Source organism: Nerophis lumbriciformis, linkage group LG15 (genome assembly GCF_033978685.3).
Source record: "Nerophis lumbriciformis linkage group LG15, RoL_Nlum_v2.1, whole genome shotgun sequence".
Classification (NCBI taxonomy): domain Eukaryota; kingdom Metazoa; phylum Chordata; class Actinopteri; order Syngnathiformes; family Syngnathidae; genus Nerophis; species Nerophis lumbriciformis.
The window spans coordinates 7,972,753-7,999,515 of record NC_084562.2 but is presented as its reverse complement, the minus strand read 5'-3'; the positions used below and the strand labels follow the sequence as shown (position 1 = coordinate 7,999,515).

Genomic DNA, 26,763 nt, shown 5'->3' with positions numbered 1-26,763 from the left:
CAAGATGGTAACCTGGGTAGCGCACCTCAGTTTTGGCCCACTCATATTTCTGGGTGTTAAGAGTGAGCCCGGCAGAACGGATCCAGAGCAGGACTTGACGCAGGTGAGAGAGGTGGTCTTCCCAGGAAGTGCTGAAGACCACCACATCATCGAGATAGGAAGCAGAGAACTGGCCACACCCCTGCAGAGCGTGATCCATTAGCCACTGAAATGTTGCAGGGGCTCCGTGAAATCCAAACGGCATAACCATGTAATGATAGAGACCCTTTGGGCCACGAAAGGCAGTGTACTCGCGTGACTCCTTCTCTAAAGGCACTTGCCAGTAACCCTTACACAGGTCAATAAACACAGCTTTGCCCAGCTTCTCAAGAAGTTCATCAATACGTGGCATAGGATAAGCTTCAAATTTAGAAACTGCATTCACTTCGCATAGGTCATTACATAGTCGTATCGTGTTGTCTTTCTTCGTAACAAGGACAATGGGGCTACCCTACTCACTGTTTGAGAGTTTGATTACTCCTAGATCCAGCATGGTTTGGATTTCATGGTTGAGGGGCTCCACCTTCCGCTCAGGCACTCTGTATGAGCGCTGACGGATAGGTGTTGGGTTCTTTAAGCGAATTACATCCTCAATTAGTGGAGTATTTCCTGGCTTACCACTGAACAAAACTGCTAATTCTTCACACACTCGCAAGAGTTCAAGCGCAGAGTGTGCAGACAAGTGACTCACATCAGGTTTCTTTGGTGTAGTGAGCATGGACAGATCAATCTCCTCCACAGCATCCTCCATTCCCACTTCACGTGCCAGCATCACCTTTTCCACTCCTTGCTTTGAGTAGGTACTTGACAGGCCTGGACACCCTTTCCTTCCACAGAGGATTGCCTCTCCTTCCATTCCTTCAGAAGGTGGATGTGGTACACTTGGGATGCCTTTCTTTTATCCGGATGTGAGATCTCATAGGTGACTGGACCAGCTTGTCTGACCACGTAAGGACCTTGCTATTGGGCCAGCAGTTTATGGCTTGAGGTTGGAGGCAAAAGAGCATGACCTTTTGACCTGGCTGGTTACAGCCAGGTTGACGTGCTTTCTGGTCATACCAGGTCTTCTGTTTTAGCTGGGCCTTTCCAAGATTTTCTCTTGCCTTAGCTCTGTATTGCTCTAGCCGGTCTCACATCTGCAGCACATAAGAAAGAACCCTTTATGGTGCAGGTGGTTTAGATCCCCAGGATTTATTCAAGAGGTCCAAGGGACCTTGAACTGGGAACCCATAAAGAAGCTCAAAAGGCGTAAACCAGGTAGAGGCTTGGGGTACCTCTCGATAGGAAAAGAGCAAGAAGGGAAACCATTTCTCCCAGTCTCGGCCGGTGTCATCTGCAAACTTCCTCAGCATGGACTTCAGCGTTCTACCAATCCGTCGGTTTGTGGTCGATAGGGGATGGTGTGAATGCCAGTAATTCCAATTCCAGGTTTAACAGTACTCAATAACATATTTGACCATTACAGGCCAAAAGAAGCGACCTTTGGCTCGAGCGAGATTCTTGTCTTGCCCAAGATGACCAGTCCAGTTTATGGAATGAGCAGGATGGAGTACAAGGGGCCTACAGCAGGTGGGGACCACCAAGCGATTCTCTAGCTGATCTGCTACAGACAGGACTCCATCTTCCAGAATATATTTCTCACCCTGGTTTGGCTGCAACGGGATGTTAGCATCTTTCATCTTAGCCAGTAGGCGAGCCAGTGAGACGTCAGCTACCTGCCACTCTCCATCAGGCTTCAAGCTTGACACATCACCCAACAGTGGAATACCTTGGATCTTCTCCAGGCGGCGCTGGCACTTGCTTTTCGGGGGGCCCTTCTGACCACCCTGGCATAGAGAAGGGTCCAAGTCAGGAAGAGGCTCCAGCCCTGGCTTGGCTGTCTGGGCACGGGTGACTCGGTGAGTACTGGATAAGCCTCTTGAATTGCTGGAGTAGAACTGGACTTTGCTTTCTGCTTGCGTGCCTGATGAACAAGACCATGCAGAATAGGAAAGTCTCTGCCCAAGATCATGTCATGGGGCATGTGGTCAAGAACCCCCACACGGAGCAAGAACGCCTAGTCATCAATGACGACGGTCACATCAGCCACGGGATATCTTCTTCGATCACCATGGATACATTGAATGCTGATAGTCAAGATTGCCAAGTGACACAAAAGAATGGTTCAGCAGTGTCATGGAGCTACCTGTGTCCAACAGTGCTTGCACTGGACAGCCATTAACACGAGCTGGCACTGTATGTGTATACATATATATGTATATGTATCCATCCATCCATCCATTTTCTACCGCTTATTCCCTTCAGGGTCGCGGGGGGCGCTGGAGTCTATCTCAGCTACAATCGGGCGGAAGGCGGGGTACACCCTGGACAAGTCGCCACCTCATCACAGGGCCAACACAGATAGACAGACAACATTCACACTCACATCCACACACTAGGGCCAATTTTTAGTGTTGCCAATCAACTTATCCCCAGGTGCATGTCTTTGGAAGTGGGAGGAAGCCGGAGTACCCGGAGGGAACCCACGCAGTCACGGGGAGGACATGCAAGCTCCACACAGAAAGATCCCGAGCCCGGGATTGAACCCAAGACTACTCAGGACCTTCGTATTGTGAGGCAGATGCACTAACCCCTCTTCCACCGTGAAGCCCTGTATATGTATGTGTATATATATCTATATATATATATATATATATATATATATACATATATATATATATATATATACATGCACATACACATATACATGTATATGTACATGTATATATACATATATATGCATATATATATAGTATATATACACATACATATATAAACACATATATATATGTGTATATATATATATATATATATATATATATATATATACATATATATGCATATATATATACATATATATATAGTATATATACACATACATATATAAACACATATATATGTGTATATATATATATATATATATATATATATATATATATATATATATATATATATATATACATATACATATATATATATATATATATATATATAAATCAAAGACTCCGCTGCTCCTGTCGGTATTTCATCAGTTGAGTGTCTACGTATGAAACACACATACAGTTTCTATTTCTATGTGTACTGATTGGCGTGTTTATAAGTGTACATGTGAATTTGTCAGGTGCGAGTATGGGAGATCCCAGATGGCGGTCTGAGGCGTAACATGACCGAGGCGTTGCTGGAGCTGTACGGCCACAGCAGACGCGTGGGTCTGATTGAGTGGCACCCCACGAGCAGTGGCATCCTCTTCAGCGCTGGCTACGACTATAAGGTAACACTTCAGTAGATATCTGCTTCACTTCCTCCCACAGTCAAAAAACATGAACGTTTGGTAATTGTAGGCTCTGAATTGTCCACAGGTGTGAATTCGGAATGGGCGATATGGCCTAAAATCTATATTGCGATTTGCATTGCAGCCTACTGCGATATTAATACATATCACAATATGTTATTTGGTATGTAAATGATAATACAACCATTTCAAAATGGTTACAAAGGCTCCTAATTTAGCTGCTGACATCTGCAGTAACATATTACGTCATTTACAGTTGTATTATTTCCTCAAAACTATCATTATTCTACCTGTAATTTTACTGTTTATTTCTGGTTAGTTTTTGCTGTAACAGGTTTCTATCTACACTTCTGTTAAAATATAATAAGCACTTATTCTTCTGATGTTTGATACTTTAAATTAGTTTTGGGCGATACTGCACATTTGGGTATTGCATATCAATCCAGTACCAAATAGATACAGGGGCAGTATTACAAATGTTGATACTGATAATTCAAATTTTCTAAATCAGTGAATGATTAAAATTAGTATCACAATTCTAATCAGACAAAAACACACAATGGCAGTGTAGCTATCAATATCTATTGACTATTTGAATTATGTTGTACTATTGCTCTGATTTAAATCCTTTGCTTTTTGCCCTCCTGTGTCCACTGACGTATCTCCCGAGTTTGTAAACGATAACAAAAATGGCAAAAGATATTTTGATATTAAAAAGTATCAATCTAACCACTGTGGCACCCACCTGATACTTTACTACCGTACTTGGTATCGATATTGATAATATCTGAATCGATCCGCCCACCTTTGTTTACATTCAAGAGCTCTAGCTTAGCGGTTAGCATATCCTCCTATAATGTGTAGTGTAGCATGCTTAGCTATTCTTCATCCTCCTGGGATGACGTGTAAAAAACATTGTTTATTTGCCGCCCTGGATGTAAGGATCGCTGATTTTGAAATTGCTTTGCACTGCAGAGGGACATTAGCCGTTAGCAAGAATGCTACATTGTGTTGACGACATGTTTGTCCGCTTTTCACTGTCTGTGAATTTGTCATCAACCTACATTATCACGATATAACCATAGTATGGAAAGCTCTATCAACAGTACAGTAATTTGACTACGGGATTAGAGAATGAGATTGTACTGCTATCTAGTGCCTACTTGTAAATTAGGTTTTCTTACTGCATGTGTTTAGTAAAAATATAATAAAACATCATTAGTTGTTTATCAAACTATGCACATGTGTGTGTAAAAGGGCATATTTTGTTAGATATGTTAAAATTATGTTATTTTTCGGGATTAAAGTTACAAACAAAATTAATCGAAAACAAATTCATCAAATATCAAGCAGATGCAATGTAATTGAAAAAAGGCTTCAAAACATCACTACTTCTTTTTTAAACACTGCTAAATAAGTCCTTAGTCTGCAACACTCACAAAAAACTCTGCAAAATTCTGGAGTGATTTTAAAATGCATTTTGTATATATATCTGTGTAGACTAAAGTTGGCTGGGATAGACTGTAGATTACCCGGGACCCTGGACAGTCGTAGATGTGTTGCTTTAACAAAATCCTCTCCAATGTTAGCCATTCAAAATGCAAATCACTGAATAAAATGTTTTTCAATGTTTTTGTAGATCAACATGCCAATAAAATTGGGGGAAAAAAAATGTTTTCACTTGGGGCACATGCAGACAAAGGGAAAAATGCAAGCGGCTACTCTGATACTGTCAGGCTTGTCCCTGACAGTTTGACTGTGTTTTAGTTTTTCCTCTGCGTTTGTCTTAGTTTTCTGTCAGCGCTTTTATTTTGTCTTCATTTCCTGATTGTCTCCCTGAGTGCTGCTTCCCCTCAGCTGTGGCTGATTGGCACCTGGCCACACCTGGTGTCAATCAGCCAGCTGCTATTTAAACCTGCCTTCCCCTCCAGTCAGTGCTGGATTATTGTAGTGTCTACCTGTCATTGTCGATGTCACTACTACCTGTCATAATACTTGTCGTTGTAGCTCTGTCTACTTTTGTTCACTCTGCTCATGTCATAGTTCCTTCGTGTCACAGTAAGTGTTTTTGTTTTTTGTCGACAGTTAGCCTTTGTGCTATTTTAGTTCATAGCCTAGTTTGTTCTCCGCCTTGTGCACGCCTTTTGTTTGTACCCTTTTGTTTGTTTGTTTTTTTGCTATAGTGTTAAATTAAATCATGTTTTCTTGTACCAAGCCTGCCGCCATCTCTGCATCTTGGGGTTTGTCACCTACAAACTCTGACAGATACATTTTGCACACTAAAGATTTGCTAAAACCAATCAGGTCAATACATGCTAAGCTATACTGTAGTAGACCCCACTGTCCTGGACAAACATTGAGGACACCTCATTTTGTCTTTTGCCTCATGCCGAGAATTCAACAACAAAAAACTAACAGCTCCACTCACAAAACTTCTCTTTTTAAGGTCCTGATTTGGAACCTGGAGATCGGTGAGCCGGTAAAGATGATTGACTGCCACACAGACGTCATCCTCAGCATGTCCTTCAACACAGATGGCAGTCTGTTGGCCACCAGCTGTAAGGACAAGAACCTGCGAGTAATAGAGCCGCGTTCTGGGAGAGTCCTTCAGGTTAGACACAAATACGTTTCTGATTCTCGTATGCGATTTGAAGCATAATTTAAAAAAAGTTCCATTGCATTACGGCATAAAGCCGTGACCTAAATTACTTCTTCGACTTTACGTTTGATCCAGGATCAGATCTCTCTGACCATCTTTAATAACGTATAATAGTGGACTTCGGTAGTAGTATCTTCAGCAGTCATTAATGACTGTAACTTTTTCACTTCTAATACAATACCGATATTGGAGCCTTTTGTTGTATACAGGAGGGGTGTCAAACTCATTTTAGCTCAGGGGCCACATGGAGGAAAATCTATTCCCAAGGAGGCCGGACTGGTAAAATCATGGCATAATAACCTAAAAATAAAGACAATTTCAGAGTGTTTTCTTAGTTTAAAAACAGACCAAGCACATTCTGAAAATGTACAAATCATAATGTATTTTATTTAAACTTGCATGTTGCGGTTAATAGTATTCTATCTTCCATTTGTTGTTATTTATACTTTCTGAATAAATTATGTGATAGTGTTAATCAGTCAAATAGGTGGAATTGAGTCTGGCAGAGGTTTAAATGCTCCCATTGGTGTTACTTTTAATCCATCAGAAGATGAAATAAATAATATCTATAATCAAATTACAGGATATTATTCATGTGATTTGCTTATTTTCCTCAACTGATGTACTAACATCATGTAGTTTATTCTGTACAAATGCTGCATCTTCTCCAACAAAACTTGTGAATGTGGACTCTTCCCATTAATCACACATGAAGTTAGAAGGGGATACATATTATTTCAGCATATTTATGTGTGCCCAGAGAATGTGTCCCCAGTCATAAATACAACACACAATGTACAGATTATCAAAAGCATTTTGGGGGGGATAGAAATGTCACAAGTTACATTACAAACAACATTTTTGACAATCAAGGTATGAAAGTAACAATCCACATGTTGTATACTATCACTAATAAGCAGCTTACGTATGTAGTGTCCAAACATGGAAGTGTTGCTTCCATCTTAACACAGCACATAGCTCCGCCCCCTCTGAGGTCATGCGTGCTCTTGCCGCAAGGGATACAAAAAATTGCTATTGCGACATCCAGTGGACACATTTAGGACAGCAGTTTCTTTCATTCCAAATTTAGGCTAATTTTTATACTTGGTAAACTCATCTCTCAGGCCGGATAAAACCTGCCGTAGGTTTGACTTCCCTGGTTTGGAGGAACTTGGACCACACATTGGCAGATCCTCGCATTGACATTTTTTAGTAATGTGATGATTTATGAATCTAAGGCAGGGGTGTCAAACGTACGGCCCGCGGGACGGATCAGGCAGGTTTTATCCGGCCCGCGGGATGAGTTTGCTAAGTATAAAAATTTGCTGAAATTTTTGAATGACAGAAACTGCTGTTCTAAATGTGTCCACTAGATGTCGCAATAGCAATTCTTTGTATCTTTGTAGATGATGCTACATATGTAAAAAAAAAAAAAAACACATGATGTTAGTGCACCAGTTGAGGAAAATGAGTAAACTACAAAAATAACATCCTGTAATTTGATTTTGATATTACTTATTTATCTTTATAGATTGAAAATTAACACCAATGAGTTGAATGTTGTCTGTCTATCTGTGTTGGGCCTGCGATGAGGTGGCGACTTGTCCAGGGTGTACCCCGCCTTCCGCCCGAAGCAGCTGAGATAGGCTCCAGCACCCCCAACGACCCCGAATGGGACAAGCGGTAGAAAATGGATGGATGGAGTTGACTGTTGAACATTATCACGTAATTTGGGCGGCATGGCGTAGTGGGTAGAGCAACTGTGCCAGAAACCTGAGGGTTGCAGGTTCGCTCCCCGCCTCTTACCATCCAAAAAAAAAAAATCGCTGCCGTTGTGTCCTTGGGCGGGACACTTCACCCTTTGCCCCCGGTGCCATTCACACCGGTGAATTGAATGATAGGTGGTGGTCGGAGGGGCCGTTGGCGCAAATTGCAGCCACGCTTCCGTCAGTCTACCCCAGGGCAGCTGTGGCTATGAAAGTAGCTTACCACCACCAGGTGTGAATGACTGATGGGTTCTATATGTAAAGCGACTTTGGGTACTTAGAAAAGCGCTATATAAATCCCAGTTATTATTATTATTATTATAATTTATTCAGAAAGTATGAATAATGACAAATAAAAATCAAATAGTATTATTAACCGCAACATGTAAGTGTAAAAAATTCCCAAAAACATTATGATTTGTACATTTTCAGAATCTGCTTGTTCCATTTTTAAACAAAGAAAACAATCTGAAGTTGTCTTTATTTTCACTGGGAGTAGATTTTTCTCCATGTGGCCCCTGATCTAAAATGAGTTTGACACCTTTGATCTAAGGTGTTGCTGTAGCTTGTTTACTTCAGATGCAGTCAGTAGTCATTTTTTCAACCTCTTTACTTATACTAGTGGTGTTCCTCAAGGTTCCATGTTAGGTCCTCTCTTTTTTTTTTTTCATAATTTGTGCTATTCAACTGGTGGCCCCACAAGTTCAGTTCAACAAACTTGTCAGACACTCACATTTTTGCAGCAGACTCTTAAAAACACTAGACTTCTATTATAGAGATGATTTTTGACTAGACTTTTTCCAGAAGGTTCTTAAAAATAGCAGAGCGCTCCTGTAACTGAAAAAAAATAAGTAGACCAACATTAAATGTCTACTGTATGGTTCTACGGAATATACAATATAAGACTAAGCGGCAGAGAGAGCCTCCTGTTGGCTCTGGCATAAAAGAGAGGACAATAGCTGGAAGCCTGGATGAGAGGGGCAGTGATCTGGCCAATCACTGCTGACCCACCGACCGGAGAGTGTTGTGGTTAAGGGTCGAAACACTCGGTGAACGTTGGGGACCACCTGATGACCTCTTGTCCAGGCTAAAGCTTTATCCATTAGAAATGGATTAAAATAGCATATTTGATGTATTTGCAAACTAATAGTGAAGCGAGAAGTCCTGGCTTTCTGGACATGTGCCCCTCCAAAACAATTGAGTTGAAAATCCCTGCAGTACATGAATCTATTTTAGTTTGAGCATCCCACTGAAGCTCCACTGTCTTTGTGTCGCTCCGCCAGCAAGCCAGCTACAAGAACCACCGCGTAAACCGAGTGGTTTTCCTGGGTAACCTGAAGCGACTACTCACCACAGGCGTCTCTCGTTGGAACACACGTCAGATTGCCCTTTGGGATCAGGTCTGTTAACTCCTCAGCGTGGCACGTTTCCATAACGTCGAAGCAAGGCTGTGTGTTTGTGTTGCGTCAATGTGGTTTTGTTCGCTCTTTTCCAGGAGGATCTGTCCATGCCAATAGTGGAGGAGGACATAGACGGTCTTTCAGGGCTGTTGTTCCCCTTCTACGATGCTGACACACACATGTTATACCTGGCAGGCAAGGTCAGCTATACTCGCATTTTCATTTGAATAACTATCATAACATAAAAATATGATAATAGAAACACAAATAATTCCGTACTGTACTGATTAATATTTTGACACTGGTCACATATACTCATACTTGCCAACCTTTAGACCTCCGTATTCTGGAGATGGGGGGTGCGGCGGGGTTTGGTGGTAGCGGGGGGGTCTATATTGTAGTGTCCCGGAAGAGTTAGTGCTGCAAGGGGTTCTGGGTATTTGTTGTGTTGTGTTTATGTTGTATTACGGTGCGGATGTTCTTCCGAAATGTGTTTGTCATTCTTGTTTGGTGTGGGTTCACAGTGTGGCGCATATTTGTAACAGTTGTTTATACGGCCACCCTCAGCGTGACCTGTATGGCTATTGATTAAGCATGCCTTGCATTCACTGATGTGTGTGTAAAAAATGCTTATATTATGTGACTGGGCCGGCACGCTGTTTGTATGGAGGAAAAGCGGACGTGACGACAGGTTGTAGAGGACGCTAAAGGTAATGCCTTTAAGGCACGCCCCCAATATTGTTGTCCGGGTGGAAATCGGGAGAAATTCGGGAGAATGGTTGCCCCGGGAGATTTTCGGGAGGTGCACTGAAATTCGGGAGTCTCCCGGGAAAATCGGGAGGGTTGGCAAGGATGCATATACTACTCACAATATGTTCAGGACTATATCCACCTTTTGGCTGAAACTTCAGGATGGAGCAAAACTACACTTTAATTTGTACAGGTGAACGTAGCTGTTCAATGTGTTTTACTACTTTTTACACAACTTGCTTCTCTCCAACAAGGTACTGAAAAGCAAAATTCACAACAGATGTGTGTAGGAATGGCAACTTTTACATCTGAACCAATAGCTTGTATTCAGTCACGTGACTTTTCGGTGGTCAACCAAACCAACATGGATACTGTGCAGAAAATAGCGTGCAAACTACGGGGGGCTTAACTAAGGGGCCTAGATTTGACCTCTAAAAGCAGATACGAGTAAAAGAACATCTAACTATGCAATGGAATCTATCCCTGTACGTTTAAAAAAAAAAAAAAAAGGTTTATCGACTGATCTCGAGGACTATCTGATGCTCTTGCAAGGACGCGTCCTTGTAAAAAAACTCAAGTAGCACTTGAAAGCTTTGATTCACTGTTTCTTTTTCCAATTATGTTAACCACTCAAGGGTAATCGGAGACACCACTGAAGACCTGGTGTCGGCCCTGTTGCATTGATCTTGTTGTTGCACGCGTCGTTATAAGTACGCACCGTTTTTCACGTCTTAATATCAAGATATAACTGGAGATCTCAACGTTGTGTATGTGCTGAACGCTTCATGTATGGTTATGGTAAAAGCTTAACTCTTTTACGTTTTTCTCACATTTTGATTTATTTTATTTAGACTCGCCGAGTTGGTGGATTATGAAACACTCTTAGCAAAAACGAGTTTTAAGAATTTTGAAACAAGATAACATACAAATAATTCAACACAATACTTAAATTGGAACTACTAAACGTTATATTAAACAAACCTTTTAAAGGGGAACATTATCACCAGACCTATGTAAGCGTCAATATATACCTTGATGTTGCAGAAAAAAGACCATATATTTTTTTAACCGATTTCCGAACTCTAAATGGGTGAATTTTGGCGAATTAAACGCCTTTCTATTATTCGCTCTCGGAGCGATGACGTCACAATGTGACGTCACATCGGGAAGCAATCCGCCATTTTCTCACTTTCGTCGGTGTGTTGTCGGAGGGTGTAACAACACGAACAGGGACGGATTCAAGTTGCACCAGTGGCCCAAAGATGCGAAAGTGGCAAGAAATTGGACGAAATTTGTTCAAAATACGAGGCTGTGGGGAAAGCCGACGAAATGGTCAGTCGTTTGTTCCGCACACTTTACCGACAAAAGCTATGCTACGACAGAGATGGCAAGAATGTGTGGATATCCTGCGACACTCAAAGCAGATGCTGACATCAACTCCAAAACTGGACAGATCAGCTTTCAGGAAAAGAGAGCGGATGAGGGTATGTCTACAGAATATATTAATTGATGAAAACTTTATTCAGTACTTGCGGTTTTACGTAAATTATTATACACAAACTGTGTTTACCAATAATTTAGCTTAAAAACATTTATTTTTTTCAATCATTCGAGTACATTCGGGTAGTCTTGTGTAATGCAGTATTTTGTGTCTATTTAGGTATGGTTAACCTGAGTGCTGACATCGTGGAGAAAAATATATGTTCTTAGCGCGCCTGAAATGGGCTGTCTGCACTCTCAAAGTGCATGTTGTTGCCAAATGTATTTCATATGCTGTAAACCTAGTTCATAGTTGTTAGTTTCCTTTAATGCCAAACAAACACATACCAATCGTTGGTTAGAAGGCGATCGCCGAATTCGTCCTCGCTTTCTCCCGTGTCGCTGGCTGTCGTGTCGTTTTCGTCGGTTTCGCTTGCATACGGTTCAAACCGATATGGCTCAATAGCTTCAGTTTCTTCTTCAATTTCGTTTTCGCTACCTGCCTCCACACTACAACCATCCGTTTCAATACATGCGTAATCTGTTGAATCGCTTAAGCCGCTAAAATCCGAGTCTGAATCCGAGCTAATGTCGCTATAGCTTGCTGTTCTATCCGCCATGTTTGTTTGTATTGGCATCACTGTGTGACGTCACAGGAAAATGGACAGGTGTATATAACGATGGTTAAAATCAGGCACTTTGAAGCTTTTTTTAGGGATACTGCGTGATGGGTAAAATTTTGAAAAAATCTTCGAAAAATAAAATAAGCCACTGGGAACTGATTTTTAATGGTTTTAACCCTTCTGAAATTGTGATAATGTTCCCCTATAACAAAGTGATCACTACAAACTTGCGCGTTCGACTCTGCTCCTTTGGTCTGGAGAGCTATATTCAAGACCCACTACTGTCATCGCTTTTCCGAAAATCTTGACATCTTTCGCTCTTCTTGATTACCTCTCGAGGAACTCCAAAGAAACGTTTGTTCTTTTCGCGATTTGCACGGTTCCAACAGCCTAAAACAACACAAGCATAGAGCATTTTTCTTCGAGAATGGCAAATATGTCGCCTCGAGCATTACGTCAACAGTAGGGCTGCAACTGACGATTAATTTGATAATCGATTAATCTGTCGATTATTACTTCGATTAATCGGATAAAAGAGACAAACTACATTTCTATCCTTTCCAGTATTTTATTGGAAAAAAACAGCATACTGGCACCATACTTATTTTGATTATTGTTTCTTAGCTGTTTGTACATGTTGCAGTTTATAAATAAAGGTTTATAAAAATAAAAAAAAGTTAAATAAAAAAATTGCCTCTGCGCATAGCATAGATCCAACGAATCTGACTAAATTAATCGCCAACTATTTTTTATAATCGATTTTAATCGATTTAATCGATTAGTTGTTGCAGCCCTAGTCAACAGATGCTCGTTTTACCACCACCTCAAGCCTCGCATATTTAATGAGCCAGACATGACGTCAAGGGAATACAACCTATTCCCGGTACCTGGGAATCCATACAGGTATTCAATAGTACCAATTTTTGGTACTTTGGTGTGTTTATGTGTTGAATGATACAATCTCATTTTTATTTACCAGTTAAAGGGGCTGTTTGCAACTTGCTTACAGTTGCATTTCTCAAATCCAAAAATATAACAAGAACACCATCGGCTATCTTAAGTTACCATTGGTAGTTTAAAAGAACACAATTGTTTGAAAACTGTTTTCCGGCCTTAACAAAAATAATTAGTGCTTATTACTGTCAGAATACAAAAGCAGTCCGAGAGAAGCAATGGTCAATTTGCAGTCATGTTGTTATGAATGAATGGATAGATGTGTTGTTGTTATGATATAATACATTACATTTAATGACAGCTAACGTTAAATATCCCAATTGCTATTATTAGCCATTAAAACCCAAAGCCAGTGTGCGTGCAGATACGTACATACGTAGTTACGTCATTACATCTTAGAAACAGTAAGTGGGAGGGCTATAACGCTGAAACTACATTGGAAAGTTAGCGCCCTCTAGGCACCTGTGGAAATGTTTTAAACAGCCCATTTAACAGTGAACTGATAATAACTGTGCTGTCCAGTTGTTATATCATGATTTCTTACATTTAAGAGTCTCATTTGCAAGTATTATATTGTAGACTTTGCATGCAGTTGCAATTCCAAGACGTTAGATGGCAGTGTATAGGCTACGGTGTGTTGCCTAGTCAGGAAGTAGTCTTTTCCATTAAGCTGAGACTAGTCTTTTGTTGTGTCCTAAGCAGTGTTTACACTGTAAGTATTGTACTTGTTACACACCAGCTGTTTGATTGTAATGTAGATCTTAGTTGTAGTTTCAATTTTGAAACTACAATTGAACAATTTGTAGATTGTGAAATTGCCACGTAAAATAACTCATGCTAATCAGAAGCATGTATATGGCAAAACCAATGTAAATTAGCATTAAGCTAGCACATTTTGGAAAAGTGGAGCCTTACTATACATTTAAGTGTTTTTTATCAGGCATACTTGCGATGTTGGCATGGAAAACTGTCCGACTGGGTCCGCTCTGAGTACTGCTTGAGTGCTTGTTTCCCCGCCAAGGGTTTGAGCTGGCTGAAAATGCAACAAAAGTATCAAAATATAGATTTTAGGTGAATCGATACCCAGTAGTACTGAAAGAATTTGCTGAGTGCCTATAAAATCATCTACAGTATATGCGTAATCATTGAATGGTTCAATAAATACAGTTCCTAGTGCAACTTGAAATGGTATTCAAACAGTCCTCTTTATCACGCTGTTTACATTACGACATCATGAGACCAGGACCAGACCTAACGCAGATTATCAGTATCTTGCCATTGTGAGGCTTCAAATAGGATGTTCTCAGAGGTAAATGGCCATTGAGCTTAGAGCAGGGTTAGGGAACCTATGGCTCTAGAGCCAGATGTGGCTCTTTTGATGACTGCATCTGGCTCTCAGATAAATCTTGGCTGACATTGCTTAACACGATAAGTAATTAATAATTCCGCTGGTAATCACAGTGTTAAAAATAACGTTCAAAATATAAAACATTTTCATGCATTTTAATCCATCCATCCGTTTTCTACCGCACTTGTTCAAGAAGTCGCATTAATAGTAAGAAGTATTTTATTTATTATTGGTTAGCTTCAGAATAACAATGTTATTAAAAAGAATAAGAGACTTATTATACTCAAAAAATGTTGGTCTTACTTAAAAATGCACGCATCTAGTTGTATTCAGTGTTAAAAAATTATATATGGCTCTCACGGAAATACATTTTAAAATATTTGGCTTTCATGACTCTCAGCCAAAAAGGTTCCCGACCCCTGGCTTAGAGTGTCATCAGTAGGTTGCAACAGCAATGCGGAGAAACTGAAAGAGTCGCAGAAATGCATATCGTATGAACTTTGCAAAAAAAATGTCCTTGTTAGAGAAGAGCAAGTTGTGAACAAGTTTAGAGATGGTCAAAGTGGGTAAAGGTTATAGTGTAGCAGAGTGAAAGCTTCGCAATAACGACACAGGAGGTTGTCTTTAGCTGAACTCAAACAACACCTTTTTTAATTGAAAAGCTATGACATAGTAGTAACTAGGGATGGGTACCCAATTATGTACTTTTATAGGCACCAACCGAATTCCATCGGTACTACCGGCTATCGATTCCAGTAAAATCAAACTGTGCCATATTTTGATACCTTAGTTGCACATGACATCATATGCGGTTGCAGACTCGGACGACGCAAACACTTGGCGGGAAAAACGAGCACCCAAGCAGCACTGAGGCTCTGACTCTCTCGAAGTAATGTTGCTATTTTCCATGCCAACAAATGAAGAAAGTGCTCACAAGTAAAGTAAGGCTCCACTTTTCGAAATACGCTTGCTCGATGCTAGTTTATATTGGAGTTGCCATAGACATTCTACTGATTGCCATTAACACAGCGATTTCAACACCTTTAAATTTGGTAATGAAAACTATAACCAAGTTGCACGTTACAATCAACAGCTGGTGTTTAAGTACAAGACTTAATTAAATACTTTTAATGCGCAACAAAAGACTCGTTTTTCAGCTTAAGGGCAAAGACTACTTTCTGAGTAGGCAACGCACCATAGACTATACACTACTGCCGTCTAACATCTTGGAATTGCAACTGCATACAAAGTCTACTGTATGATACTTGCAAACGACACTCAGAAGTGTAAGAAATACTTAATATCGAATCCCAAGGGGACTGGAAATTGGTAACGTATAGTTTCAAACGTAAAAGGTACCCATCTTTAGTAGAAAAATTACTTCTTGTTAGTAGTAAAGACGTCAGACACACACTGAAAACATCATGTGCCCTTCACATTAAAGGTATCTCCGGTTAACCAAAGCAATACACATAAACAAAACGTTTTTTGTACCGTTTCCATTCAAATAACTTTTCCCACAAATGCGATTAAATATTGATACTACCAATGTCACATTAATACAAAAATAAGTCACAACATATACTGCAGATTATGCCCATCCGGACCTGAAAGCCGAATGTCCCCAACTTTTTCTTTTACAAGTAGTGCATGTCTTTGACATGACAAAATGTGCAGTCAGCACAGTTTTGCTATTACAGTCCAACTTTTAATTCAAACACCAAGACATTTTACCCTGTCGTGCCACTTTTACTAGGGAGACGGCAACATCCGTTACTTTGAGGTCACCACTGAGAAACCATTCATTCAGTACTTAATGGAGTTCCGGTCCCAAGCCCCTCAGAAAGGATTAGGTAAGTCAGCTATACATCATCACCTCTGACAGGGGCTCAAACACAGCCACTGCCCACTTTTTTTTAGTCTGTAGTCACAGGTTAAAAAGCCAGTGTTTCACAATAGAAACAGGTTCTGCTTGCATGGCAAATAGGATTTGAACTGAAAACATTCTCAAGTAAAACAGTCTATTGCTTTTCTAGTGCTTGTTTGTTTATTAAGATCCCCATTAACTGCTGCAATAGCAGTCCCTATTCTTCCTGGGGTTTAACATTTCAAAAACGTTTTTATGTACAACATTAAGGTAAAGGGGATTCATATGGCCCCATTTGTCGCGATTTAACTGACCCATAAAACGTGACGATATCAGGGGATCGGGGGTGCACTATCCACTTTAGCCACCAGACGGCAGTTGAATATCTTAAAATGTGTTTTGTGGCAATTCCAATTTTGACCACAGCGTCAGTTGCTATGTAGAATGGCACTTTCCATCATTTTCAGCAGACTGCATTGCAAAATGATTAACCCCCCACCTACCTCTCACGTGACATCCATACAAAAATGGGGCCAAATGAATCCTTTCCCTACCGTACATGACAAATAACACCTCATTGAAAATAATCCATATTAAGTACATACAATTGTTATGCTAGTATAGGTTCACACAATAGCCATAAAAATACAATTATTTGCACACAATCCAGTTAGAAACTAAAATTAAACCAAATACAAAATAAAATAATTTTGTTTAATGTCTTAATATTTTACAAAATGTTTCTGAAAACTAATGATTCAACTAAAGTTGTCATGACACTATTAGGTATACATTGTTTACAATGCTTTATTACTGCCATACTTTTGTCCATTTTAGTAAAACTTGATGTTAATGTTTTTTCCGATTTAAACTCCTGTCAAATTTAGCACAAGCGATTATTTTAAAATATATTTGGAGCCTAACAGCATACATGCTCTGTGCATTATTAATGATTCTGTTTTCTTTCATTCAATTTTGAATCAATTTTAGTTCAGCATTTAAATGCTAAGTTCGGCATAATTTAGTAAATATTAGAATCATCAGCGTATAGAAAGATTAGGGTCCCTAAAACAAAAAGCAAAGTATTTGAGAAAATAGAAAATAAAATTGCCCTAAGGCAACTCCTTTGCGGCACACCACAACAAAGAATGTGTACATCAGAATTACTTCCATTAAACATGACAGTAAATTTCCTATTGGTAAGATAGCTATTAATCCAATCATTAACATGTTTTTAAAAACCATTACATGTTAACTTTTCCAGTAAAATGCCATGATCAATTACAGTTCCAACAATCATTTTATTTTAAATATAATTTGAACCAGTTATCTGAGCCAAATATGTAGTTGTGGAGTGACCGGTTTTAGATGCAACATTTGTTGTACTGAAATACATGATACAATGATTTTGTTTATATTCAATTACTTACTCAAAATGTGTAAAACACTTATGGGCCTCGTGTGTTTTTGTTGTTGTTGGGTTTTTTGTTTTTTTTCACCAGAAAAGGGTTCCTTCTTATTTTTGAATAGCGGCCCAATTTTAGCTATTTTCCAAGTATAAGGACAGATGGATTTTTGTAAACTTAAATTGATTACATAACTTATCTGCACAGCAATCACAACAGCTACAGCTGGTAAAATGTTTTCGCATTCATCCATTCGAATAAATTCCCAACTTCAGATGTACTAACTCTTTCAAATTTAAATTTACACATTTATTTTTAATTATTTTATTACTTATTCTACTTTTCAGATCACTTTTGTTTTACCTTGTCTTAACTTTTATTTATTTTTTGCTCAAATGTTTTTTTTCTTCCATTATTTATGTGATCCACTGTAAGTCTGACAATATTAACTCTCCTCTCCAGGTGTGATGCCAAAGCACGGGCTGCACGTGGGCGCTTGCGAGGTGTACCGCTTCTACAAGCTGGTCACCCTGAAGGGCATGATCGAGCCTATTTCAATGATTGTGCCAAGAAGGGTCTGTGTGAAATCAGCTTCTAATAAACTGCAGCATCTAAATAGATCATTTGTGTTAGGAAGTATTTTCAGCCATGTATCCCTGATTAAAAGTCATTATGTTTTGCAGTCAGACTCATACCAGGAGGACCTCTACCCCATGACATCAGGAACTGAACCAGCTCTTTCCGCCAGCGAGTGGCTTAGCGGTGTTAACAGAGGTAAAAAATATACATATACTTTATATGTAACTAAGACAGACTAAAGTGTCCTACAAGTGACACATCTCTGTCATGTAATTTGGGGGATGAGAGGGAAGACATATGTTACCTGCACTTTTAATGTCCCAAAATAACGTTACGCTATTGAATGGAGACAAGTCAAACACTAGTGCAGGGTGGAAAGGCATGTCTGTTTAGACTGCCCACAAGCTCAATGATTGGCTTTCTGGGGCTGCGTGACAATGATTGACAGCATGCAGAGGCTGACTAATTTTTCAACGGTCAAATGCAAGATAAGAGCGAGGTGGCCTCCACACGACAATATGAAACACTAACAAGTAAGATAAATTTAAAAAATCCAAAAAAAGACTCTAGTGCTCCACATAAAGGTAGTCATGTTGACAAAGACTTGCGTTAAGCGAATAAGAACGCAAATAGCTTCTGGATTATTTGTAATTAAGTAGGGTGATGGCGAAAGTATCAGTCTTTTGTTTCAGCAGATATGGTTTGATCCCCTGACAGGTAAACATTACACTAAATCATAATGCAATTTAGAAAAACCGAAGTAAAGTTGAATATTTACATTTTGTTATTTTGTACAAAAAATAAATTATATGACAATTAGTTGGCCCTAGTGTGTGAATGTTGTCTGTCTATCTGTGTTGGCTCTGCGATGAGGTGGCGACTTGTCCAGGGTGTACCCCGCCTTCCGCCCGATTGTAGCTGAGATAGGTTCCAGCGCCCCCCGCTACCCCGAAGGGAATAAGCGGTAGAAAATGGATGGATGGATGGTTTCTCATTCACATTGCTCCAAAAACAGGTGTTTTAGCCTGAATATAGGGAGGAGCTATACGTTTTAGAAAATGAGTAATAAGCAAATTCAGCAAGGAGCATTGTTGCTAAGTGCTTAACAAGAAATACAAACTACGAACATAATAAAACAATCACTTACTGTACAAAGTCTGCTCTCACTGGGATGCCGACTGATTGGATGTTCATATCTTCCCATTTACATGAAAAATGATCATAATCCTCACGCATGTTAAAAAAATAAATAAATAAATAAGAGTTGGTCGCCAACGTGTCTTTATCGCAATCTTTGGGTCTAAGTTGAGTGTCAAAGTTCACCAACTTCTGTTTTTGGCCACAACTTTCCACTATACCGGTGAAAAAGGCATGATTTAAAATCTGTAATTAACTTTTACCAACTCAGAGTTAATTACTGAATAAGCTAGTTTCCGCTCTGTGATCATGGCTAAAAGTAGTTCTACGGAGTTAGCGCTTTTAATAGCAATATCACTAATACTTGGTTAATATGCAAGTTACAATGTATAAATGTAGTGTTTGTTGGCGGTTTGGAATGTTCTTTTAGAGGGCTTTATTGGCACAATAGATGATTCCCATTAGCTGAATTGTTGGCCACCTTGTGCTTGCCATATATTTTGACTTAGAATGCATAAAATAATTTAAATAAAATACTTGTTCTTGTCTTACAAATGGATTGTGATTAATGGGAAAAATTCCCAAAAAGTTAAGAACATGCAAAAACAACAATCTATAGATATGCTAAACCATTTGGTGCAAAATAAAGACAATATTTTTTAAGTCAAAACGTGTCGGTTTTGTTGATTTAGGTGACAATGCATAATATCAATTATTAGTATCAAAATGTCAGCTTTTTCTCATTGCATCGTCTTTTTTTCAAACCGTACATTTTACTAGTGCTGTCAAATTATTCGTAAAACTCAAATTATTCGCTTGAATTGTGATTAATCATGATTTTTCACATTAAATGATTTGCATGATTTAAAAAAAAAATTACCCACTATTTTGACACAAAGGCAATTTTATTGTCGGAATGTCGACAAATGGTCCTCGAACTGCACTTTGGACACCCACACTCCAAAACATGCATCTAATCCCTTCAAACCGTGCCCCCCTGTGCACAAGTCGGTTGTGTCCCCCCCAACTTTTGAAATCCACATTTCGTCCCCGCTGTTAGATCGCTATACGCTCCAGTGTACAAATGCTGTAATACTTTTAGTGGATGATAATTACAACATATGTTTTGTAACATTGGGATCGATGGCTTCTCTGTTTGGCTTGTTTGTGCACACAGACCCAGTTTTAATGTCCCTAAAGGATGGCTACCACCGACCAAACAAGCTTGTGTTCAAGGCTCCGGTGAAGGAGAAGAAAAGTGTGGTCGTGAATGGCATCGACTTATTGGAGAACGTACCACCAAGGACAGAGAATGAGGTACTACTGTAGGAGATTACAATTTAGATCTGGAGCTAAGTATGTACTGCTTCAAAGGCAACATGTACTTATAACATCAGTATATATTACAACAATTTACACTCCCATATTAGTTCGTATAAAAATGTATACTGTATGTTTATACTATAAAAATCTGTTTTTGTTAGTATGTACAATATGATTTTTTTTTTTTTTACACTTTGGAATATAAAGCAAGGGTATGATGAAAAAGTTCAGATCACTTTAGTATGGGTTAAAAAATTATTTAACCGCTCTATTTATTTGCTTGTTGCATGCCTCACCAGTTTGTCCATTCACTCACAGAATGCAACAGATTTGCCCATTTATGCTCACACATACAGGTAAAAGCCAGTAAATTAGAATATTTTGAAAAACTTGATTTATTTCAGTAATTGCATTCAAAAGGTGTAACTTGTACATTATATATATTCATTGCACACAGACTGATGCATTCAAATGTTTATTTCATTTAATTTTGATGATTTGAAGTGGCAACAAATGAAAATCCAAAATTCCGTGTGTCACAAAATTAGAATATTACTTAAGGCTAATACAAAAAAGGGATTTTTAGAAATGTTGGCCAACTGAAAAGTATGAAAATGAAAAATATGAGCATGTACAATACGCAATACTTGGTTGGAGCTCCTTTTGCCTCAATTACTGCGTTAATGCGGCGTGGCATGGAGTCGATGAGTTTCTGGCACTGCTCAGGTGTTATGAGAGCCCAGGTTGCTCTGATAGTGGCCTTCAACTCTTCTGCGTTTTTGGGTCTGGCATTCTGCATCTTCCTTTTCACAATACCCCACAGATTTTCTATGGGGCTAAGGTCAGGGGAGTTGGCGGGCCAATTTAGAACAGAAATACCATGGTCCGTAAACCAGGCACGGGTAGATTTTGCGCTGTGTGCAGGCGCCAAGTCCTGTTGGAACTTGAAATCTCCATCTCCATAGAGCAGGTCAGCAGCAGGAAGCATGAAGTGCTCTAAAACTTGCTGGTAGACGGCTGCGTTGACCCTGGATCTCAGGAAACAGAGTGGACCGACACCAGCAGATGACATGGCACCCCAAACCATCACCCAACCATGCAAATTTTGCATTTCCTTTGGAAATCGAGGTCCCAGAGTCTGGAGGAAGACAGGAGAGGCACAGGATCCACGTTGCCTGAAGTCTAGTGTAAAGTTTCCACCATCAGTGATGGTTTGGGGTGCCATGTCATCTGCTGGTGTCGGTCCACTCTGTTTCCTGAGATCCAGGGTCAACGCAAATCAAGTTTTTCAAAATATTCTAATTTACTGGCTTTTACCTGTAATGTAAAACAGCTGTCTGTCCTTTCACATACACATGTATTATAAAGAGATTTACATACAAACGTAATGTAAAGATTTGTCCGTTCATTCACCTGCATGCAGAAACTTTTCTTACCTTCTGTATTTGGGATCTGTAAAAGTCCTGAAAAATTGAGCACGTCCGCGAGTCGATAAGCTTCTTCTTTTTCTCTATCTTCTTATGTGACATTCATCCTCTGATGTTGCCATTTGTAATATAAAGTAGTGTAAAGTTCTTACTTATATCTGTCAGTAAACTCGCCATGAAAGCGCTAAAACATACCGGTGTAGTGAGTTTACATTATTCACCCACGGAACTTTAGTTATTAGAGGACTGTTTTTGAGGGAAAACATTTCCTGTGTTTCCGGATGAGGAGATGCTGCTCCGTTATTGATTGAAGTAAAGTCTGAATGTCATTAAAACAGTTAGCGCTATCTTTTGACACTTCTTCCACTCCCATCCTTGCACGCTACACCGCCACAACAAAGATGACGGGGAGAAGACTCTGCCGAAGGTGAGCCACGTAAATAAGACCGCCCACGAAACGGCGCATCCAGAAGCGACGGTCAGAAAGTGGCTTGAAGATGATCTGTAAAACATAATCTATGCAACATTTTGACCAAAGAACCACCATTACATGTTATGGAGACCACAAAGAAGTGTTTTTAATTTAAAAATAAAATAATATAATCTGTGTGCCTAATATATGAAAAAAGAGCAAAAATAGACAATTCATCGGCGGTGTGCTTTATAATCCAGTGCGCCCTATGGTCCGGAAAATAAGGTACACTTATTTTCGAATGAAAAGCTGAAACTGTATTCTTCGTTAATTGTCTTAAAAACAACAGTCCCTCCATGTTACTATTTGTTTATGCACGTTTTCTCTTTCCTGATGCAGCTCCTGCGAATGTTCTTCCGGCAACAAGACGAGCTGCGACGGCTGAAGGAAGAGTTGACCACCAAGGACGTGCGCATACGCCAGCTCGAGCTGGAACTTAACAACATGAAGAACGTCAGCCCCAACAACATTTAACCTCTGACAAATAAGCCACCTGCTTTTCCTCCAGCACGGACCTCCGATGACCTCCTCCTTGTTTAATAGATACTACTGTCCTGACACATGTATTTTGATTACTACAATATTGTATATTTCATAATGGAGCTTTGCATCGATGGGGGAAGATGTTATTGTTATTTTAACGACTATGAATTGGGTGTTGTGATGAATTACTGCACATTTTTACCTCAGCATTGGCCAGTAATTTTCAAGAAGCTTTTTTTTTTTTTTTTTTTTTTAAAGCTCTCAAATTTATCGCCCATTATGAGGTTAAAAAAAACAACCGACTGCTATTTTTCTTCCTCGAGGCCTTAAACTGTACTGCGGCGTGTTTGCAACGACCTACACACTCATCTCAAAATGGCCCACATGTTATTTGGGCGGGAGGCACTGTCACATTCATGCTGAATTTATATACCACTGCACAACAGTTAACAAGAGGAGGCTGGGAGCCCGTGCTGCAAAGCCTTAAGGGAATATTTGGTTTTAGGGCTCATTTTGAAGAAGGGGGTTACAGTGTGTACATTTGCTTCTATTTATTTCTTTTTTTCTATAAACATTTTGGGTGGGCAAGTAATGATTGTGATGCTTGATAGATTCTGAATGTTTACACTGTTGTTGAACCTAACCTCACACATTCAATATTAAAAAGTCCATTTTTTTTCATTAAAAAAATGGGCGTACATTAAAAGGTTGCTCATTTAAAAAAATAACTACTGCTAATAATACACTTTACAATGTGGGTTTGATATTTTGTCAATGACATCCTAACTGCAGATAAGGTGTGTACAGTATATATAATATATTCCCAATAATCAATATTTTAGTTAACTACATCACTGTTAATATAAACCATGTTATGTTATTCACTAGTAACTGTAATTTTGCGCTGCCTATGATAGTTTCAAAAGGATATCACCTGTTTTACAGCATACTGTACATATGTTTTCCCTTTAGTAACTAATTATAATAATTACAGCCCTGACAACAGCAATTTAGAGACATTTTCAAACTTGGAATTGTGGTTTTAGAAAGAAAATATTGTCAGCTGTATGTGTAGAAAATGAAATGAGTTTTAGTAAAGGTTGATTTTGTTCAACGGTGTGTATTTTTTTTCCCAGTATTTATTCATCAGTTTGTACACTTTTTCATCAAAGATTTTTCATAACGTCTCCAAAGTCTGTTGTTTTAAAAGCATATCAAAGCGTTTGTGCTGCTTTAAAAAAAAAAAAAAATTTAAAAAGGTGTACAGAAACTACATTTAAAAAAACCTAAATATGTTAATCAGTTATTGCTATCATTCTTGGGAAGCAGGAAGTCGTATCTGAATCCGCTTAAAAATAAATATTGTGCATTTTAACATTCCCCACCTTAGATTTTTTATTTTATTCCATTTTTTTGTAATAGTATTTTTAGAATTTACAGTTTGTTAATACACATTGATTTTGTTAGGAATAATGAAACTTTTGACTTTTCCAAAACTTTGGAGAAAAAACAAAACTACTGGGGATTGCATTTTAAAATTTCCAAAACTTGTCCATGTTTTTCCATGACCGTACAAACCCTGATTTGAGTCTGTAATAGACGGACAGGTTTAGGAAAACTACTGCACACTACATATTTTAACCTGTAGGGTGTTAGGACACCTGTAGGGTGTTAGGACACCTGTAGGGTGTTAGGACACCTGTAGGGTGTTAGGACACCTGTAGGGTGTTAGGACACCTGTAGGGTGTTTGGACACCTGTAGGGTGTTTGGAAAACTGTGTAGTCAGGGGGAGAAGCATGTAAAATGGCAAATAATGCTTCGAGATGTAAAAATATGCCATTCTAGTAGGGATGTAACCATAAATAGTAATAACCGCGTAAAACTCCCGACAGTTAGTATGGCCGTATTAAATTAAAACGATCGAAAAACCTTGATTGTCTGTGTTGGCCCTGTGATGAGGTGGCGACTTGTCCAGGGTGTACCCCGCCTTCCGCCCGAATGCAGCTGAGATAGGCTCCAGCACCCTCCGCGACCCCAAAAAGGGACAAGCGGTAGAAAATGGATGGATGGATAAAACCACACATATATAATGTTTACTGCAGATCCCTGAGTCTTTTGTAGGCTTCGAGTCCACCCACTTGTTATTAGCATTCTAAAATTTCCTATTAATGGCCTTAATCCATTTTATTTTCATGTCTGGATCTTTTGGAAACAGGTACTGTTTGAATGGTGGATCACAAACACATCTTCCTAAGTCAAAATAATACTCATGAATGTCATAGTTTGTTCCATCTTGCGAGGTGATATGTACTATTAGAACATCCTACAATTGCACAAATTGTCTTCGGCATATTAAAAAATATACACGACGCGGAATAAGCAATAATTCAGGAATTTATCTACTACTATTCACGCTAAAGAGTAAAAACAAACCACGAACTGACGAAGTTCACTACAAAAGCATGGAGTTGCTTGGCTTGGCTTATTCCTCACGAACTTTGACCCCGATATATTGGACATGCGCAGAAGCCAACTTCGAACTGGTCCATTATGGAATGACGAGCGTCAACTCGCTAACTAGCCTAAATGCTAACATGGACACAATAGACAAATAACGTATTTCCCCATTGAAAAATGTCATACGCCAATTTTAACTTAAATGAACACATTACTGTCTGAACAACTAAGATACTCACATTAAACATAAAAGGCTGTCCTGCAGTGTCTTCGCATAAAGTGCTGAAACTATTAGACGAAGGGTATTTAACCGGAAGCGAAATCACTTGACGTCACTAAAACCGGAAGTGAAACAAAGTAAATACCCAATTTAAATGTATTTAAAAATAATAATAAATAAATTCTATAGCAAATTTAAATGGAAGAAGATGACCATTTGAACACAATAAAAATAATATTGCTTTTATGAAGCCAGAACAATGTTTACTGTTTCTTCTGCCAAGAAAGTATACGGTGTACCTGTTTTATTATTTTATAAAACTTGGTTAAAAGATTTCAGCGTGTGTATAAGTACACTATGAGCACATTCAACAATACCACCATAATCACCATGATAATTTTGGCCACTTTAATCGTGATAGGAAATTTTTCCATTGTTACATCTCTACATTCTAGTTTCATATATATGAAGAAGTTAACAGATGACTTGGTGTTATACAAAACCCAAAACCAGTTAAGTTGGCACGTTGTGTAATTTGTAAATAAAAGCAGAATATAATGATTTGCAAATCCCTTTCAACTTGTATTCAATTGAATTGACTGCAAAGACAAGATATTTAATGTTTGAACTGAGAAACTTAATTTTTTTGTGTGCAAATAATCATTAACTTAGAATTTAATGGCAGCAACACATTGCAAAAAAGTTGGCACAGAGGCATTTTTACCACTGTGTTACATGGCCTTTCCTTTTAACAACACTCAGTAAATGTTTGGGAACCGGGGAGACCAATTTTTGAAGCTTTTCAGGTGGAATTATTTCCCATTCTTGCTTGATGTACAGCTTAAGTTGTTCAACAGTCCGGGGTCTCTGTTGTGGTATTTTAGGCTTCATATTGCGTCACACATTTTCAATGGGAGACAGGTCTGGACTACAGGCAGGCCAGTCTAGTACCCGCACTCTTTTACTATGAAGCCACGTTGATGTAACACGTGGCTTGGCATTGTCTTGCTAAAATAAGCAGGGGCGTCCATGATAACATTGC

The 26,763-nt window shown here is 39.1% G+C and overlaps 1 protein-coding gene across 1 annotated transcript in view; it reads left to right on the top strand.

Moving 5' to 3' along the window:
- coro2ba (coronin, actin binding protein, 2Ba) overlaps positions 1–24,157 on the top strand; it is a 116,402-nt gene extending 92,245 nt beyond the window's left edge. The window contains exons 4-12 of the mRNA XM_061974916.2: positions 3,200–3,349; positions 5,817–5,981; positions 9,079–9,195; positions 9,291–9,395; positions 16,106–16,202; positions 18,085–18,197; positions 18,306–18,396; positions 20,516–20,655; positions 22,900–24,157. Of these exons, the coding sequence (XP_061830900.2) occupies positions 3,200–3,349; positions 5,817–5,981; positions 9,079–9,195; positions 9,291–9,395; positions 16,106–16,202; positions 18,085–18,197; positions 18,306–18,396; positions 20,516–20,655; positions 22,900–23,034 (1,113 nt within the window). The 3' untranslated portion in view covers positions 23,035–24,157. The remainder of the gene's footprint in view (positions 1–3,199; positions 3,350–5,816; positions 5,982–9,078; positions 9,196–9,290; positions 9,396–16,105; positions 16,203–18,084; positions 18,198–18,305; positions 18,397–20,515; positions 20,656–22,899) is intronic.
- Positions 24,158–26,763: the final 2,606 nt, after the last annotated feature.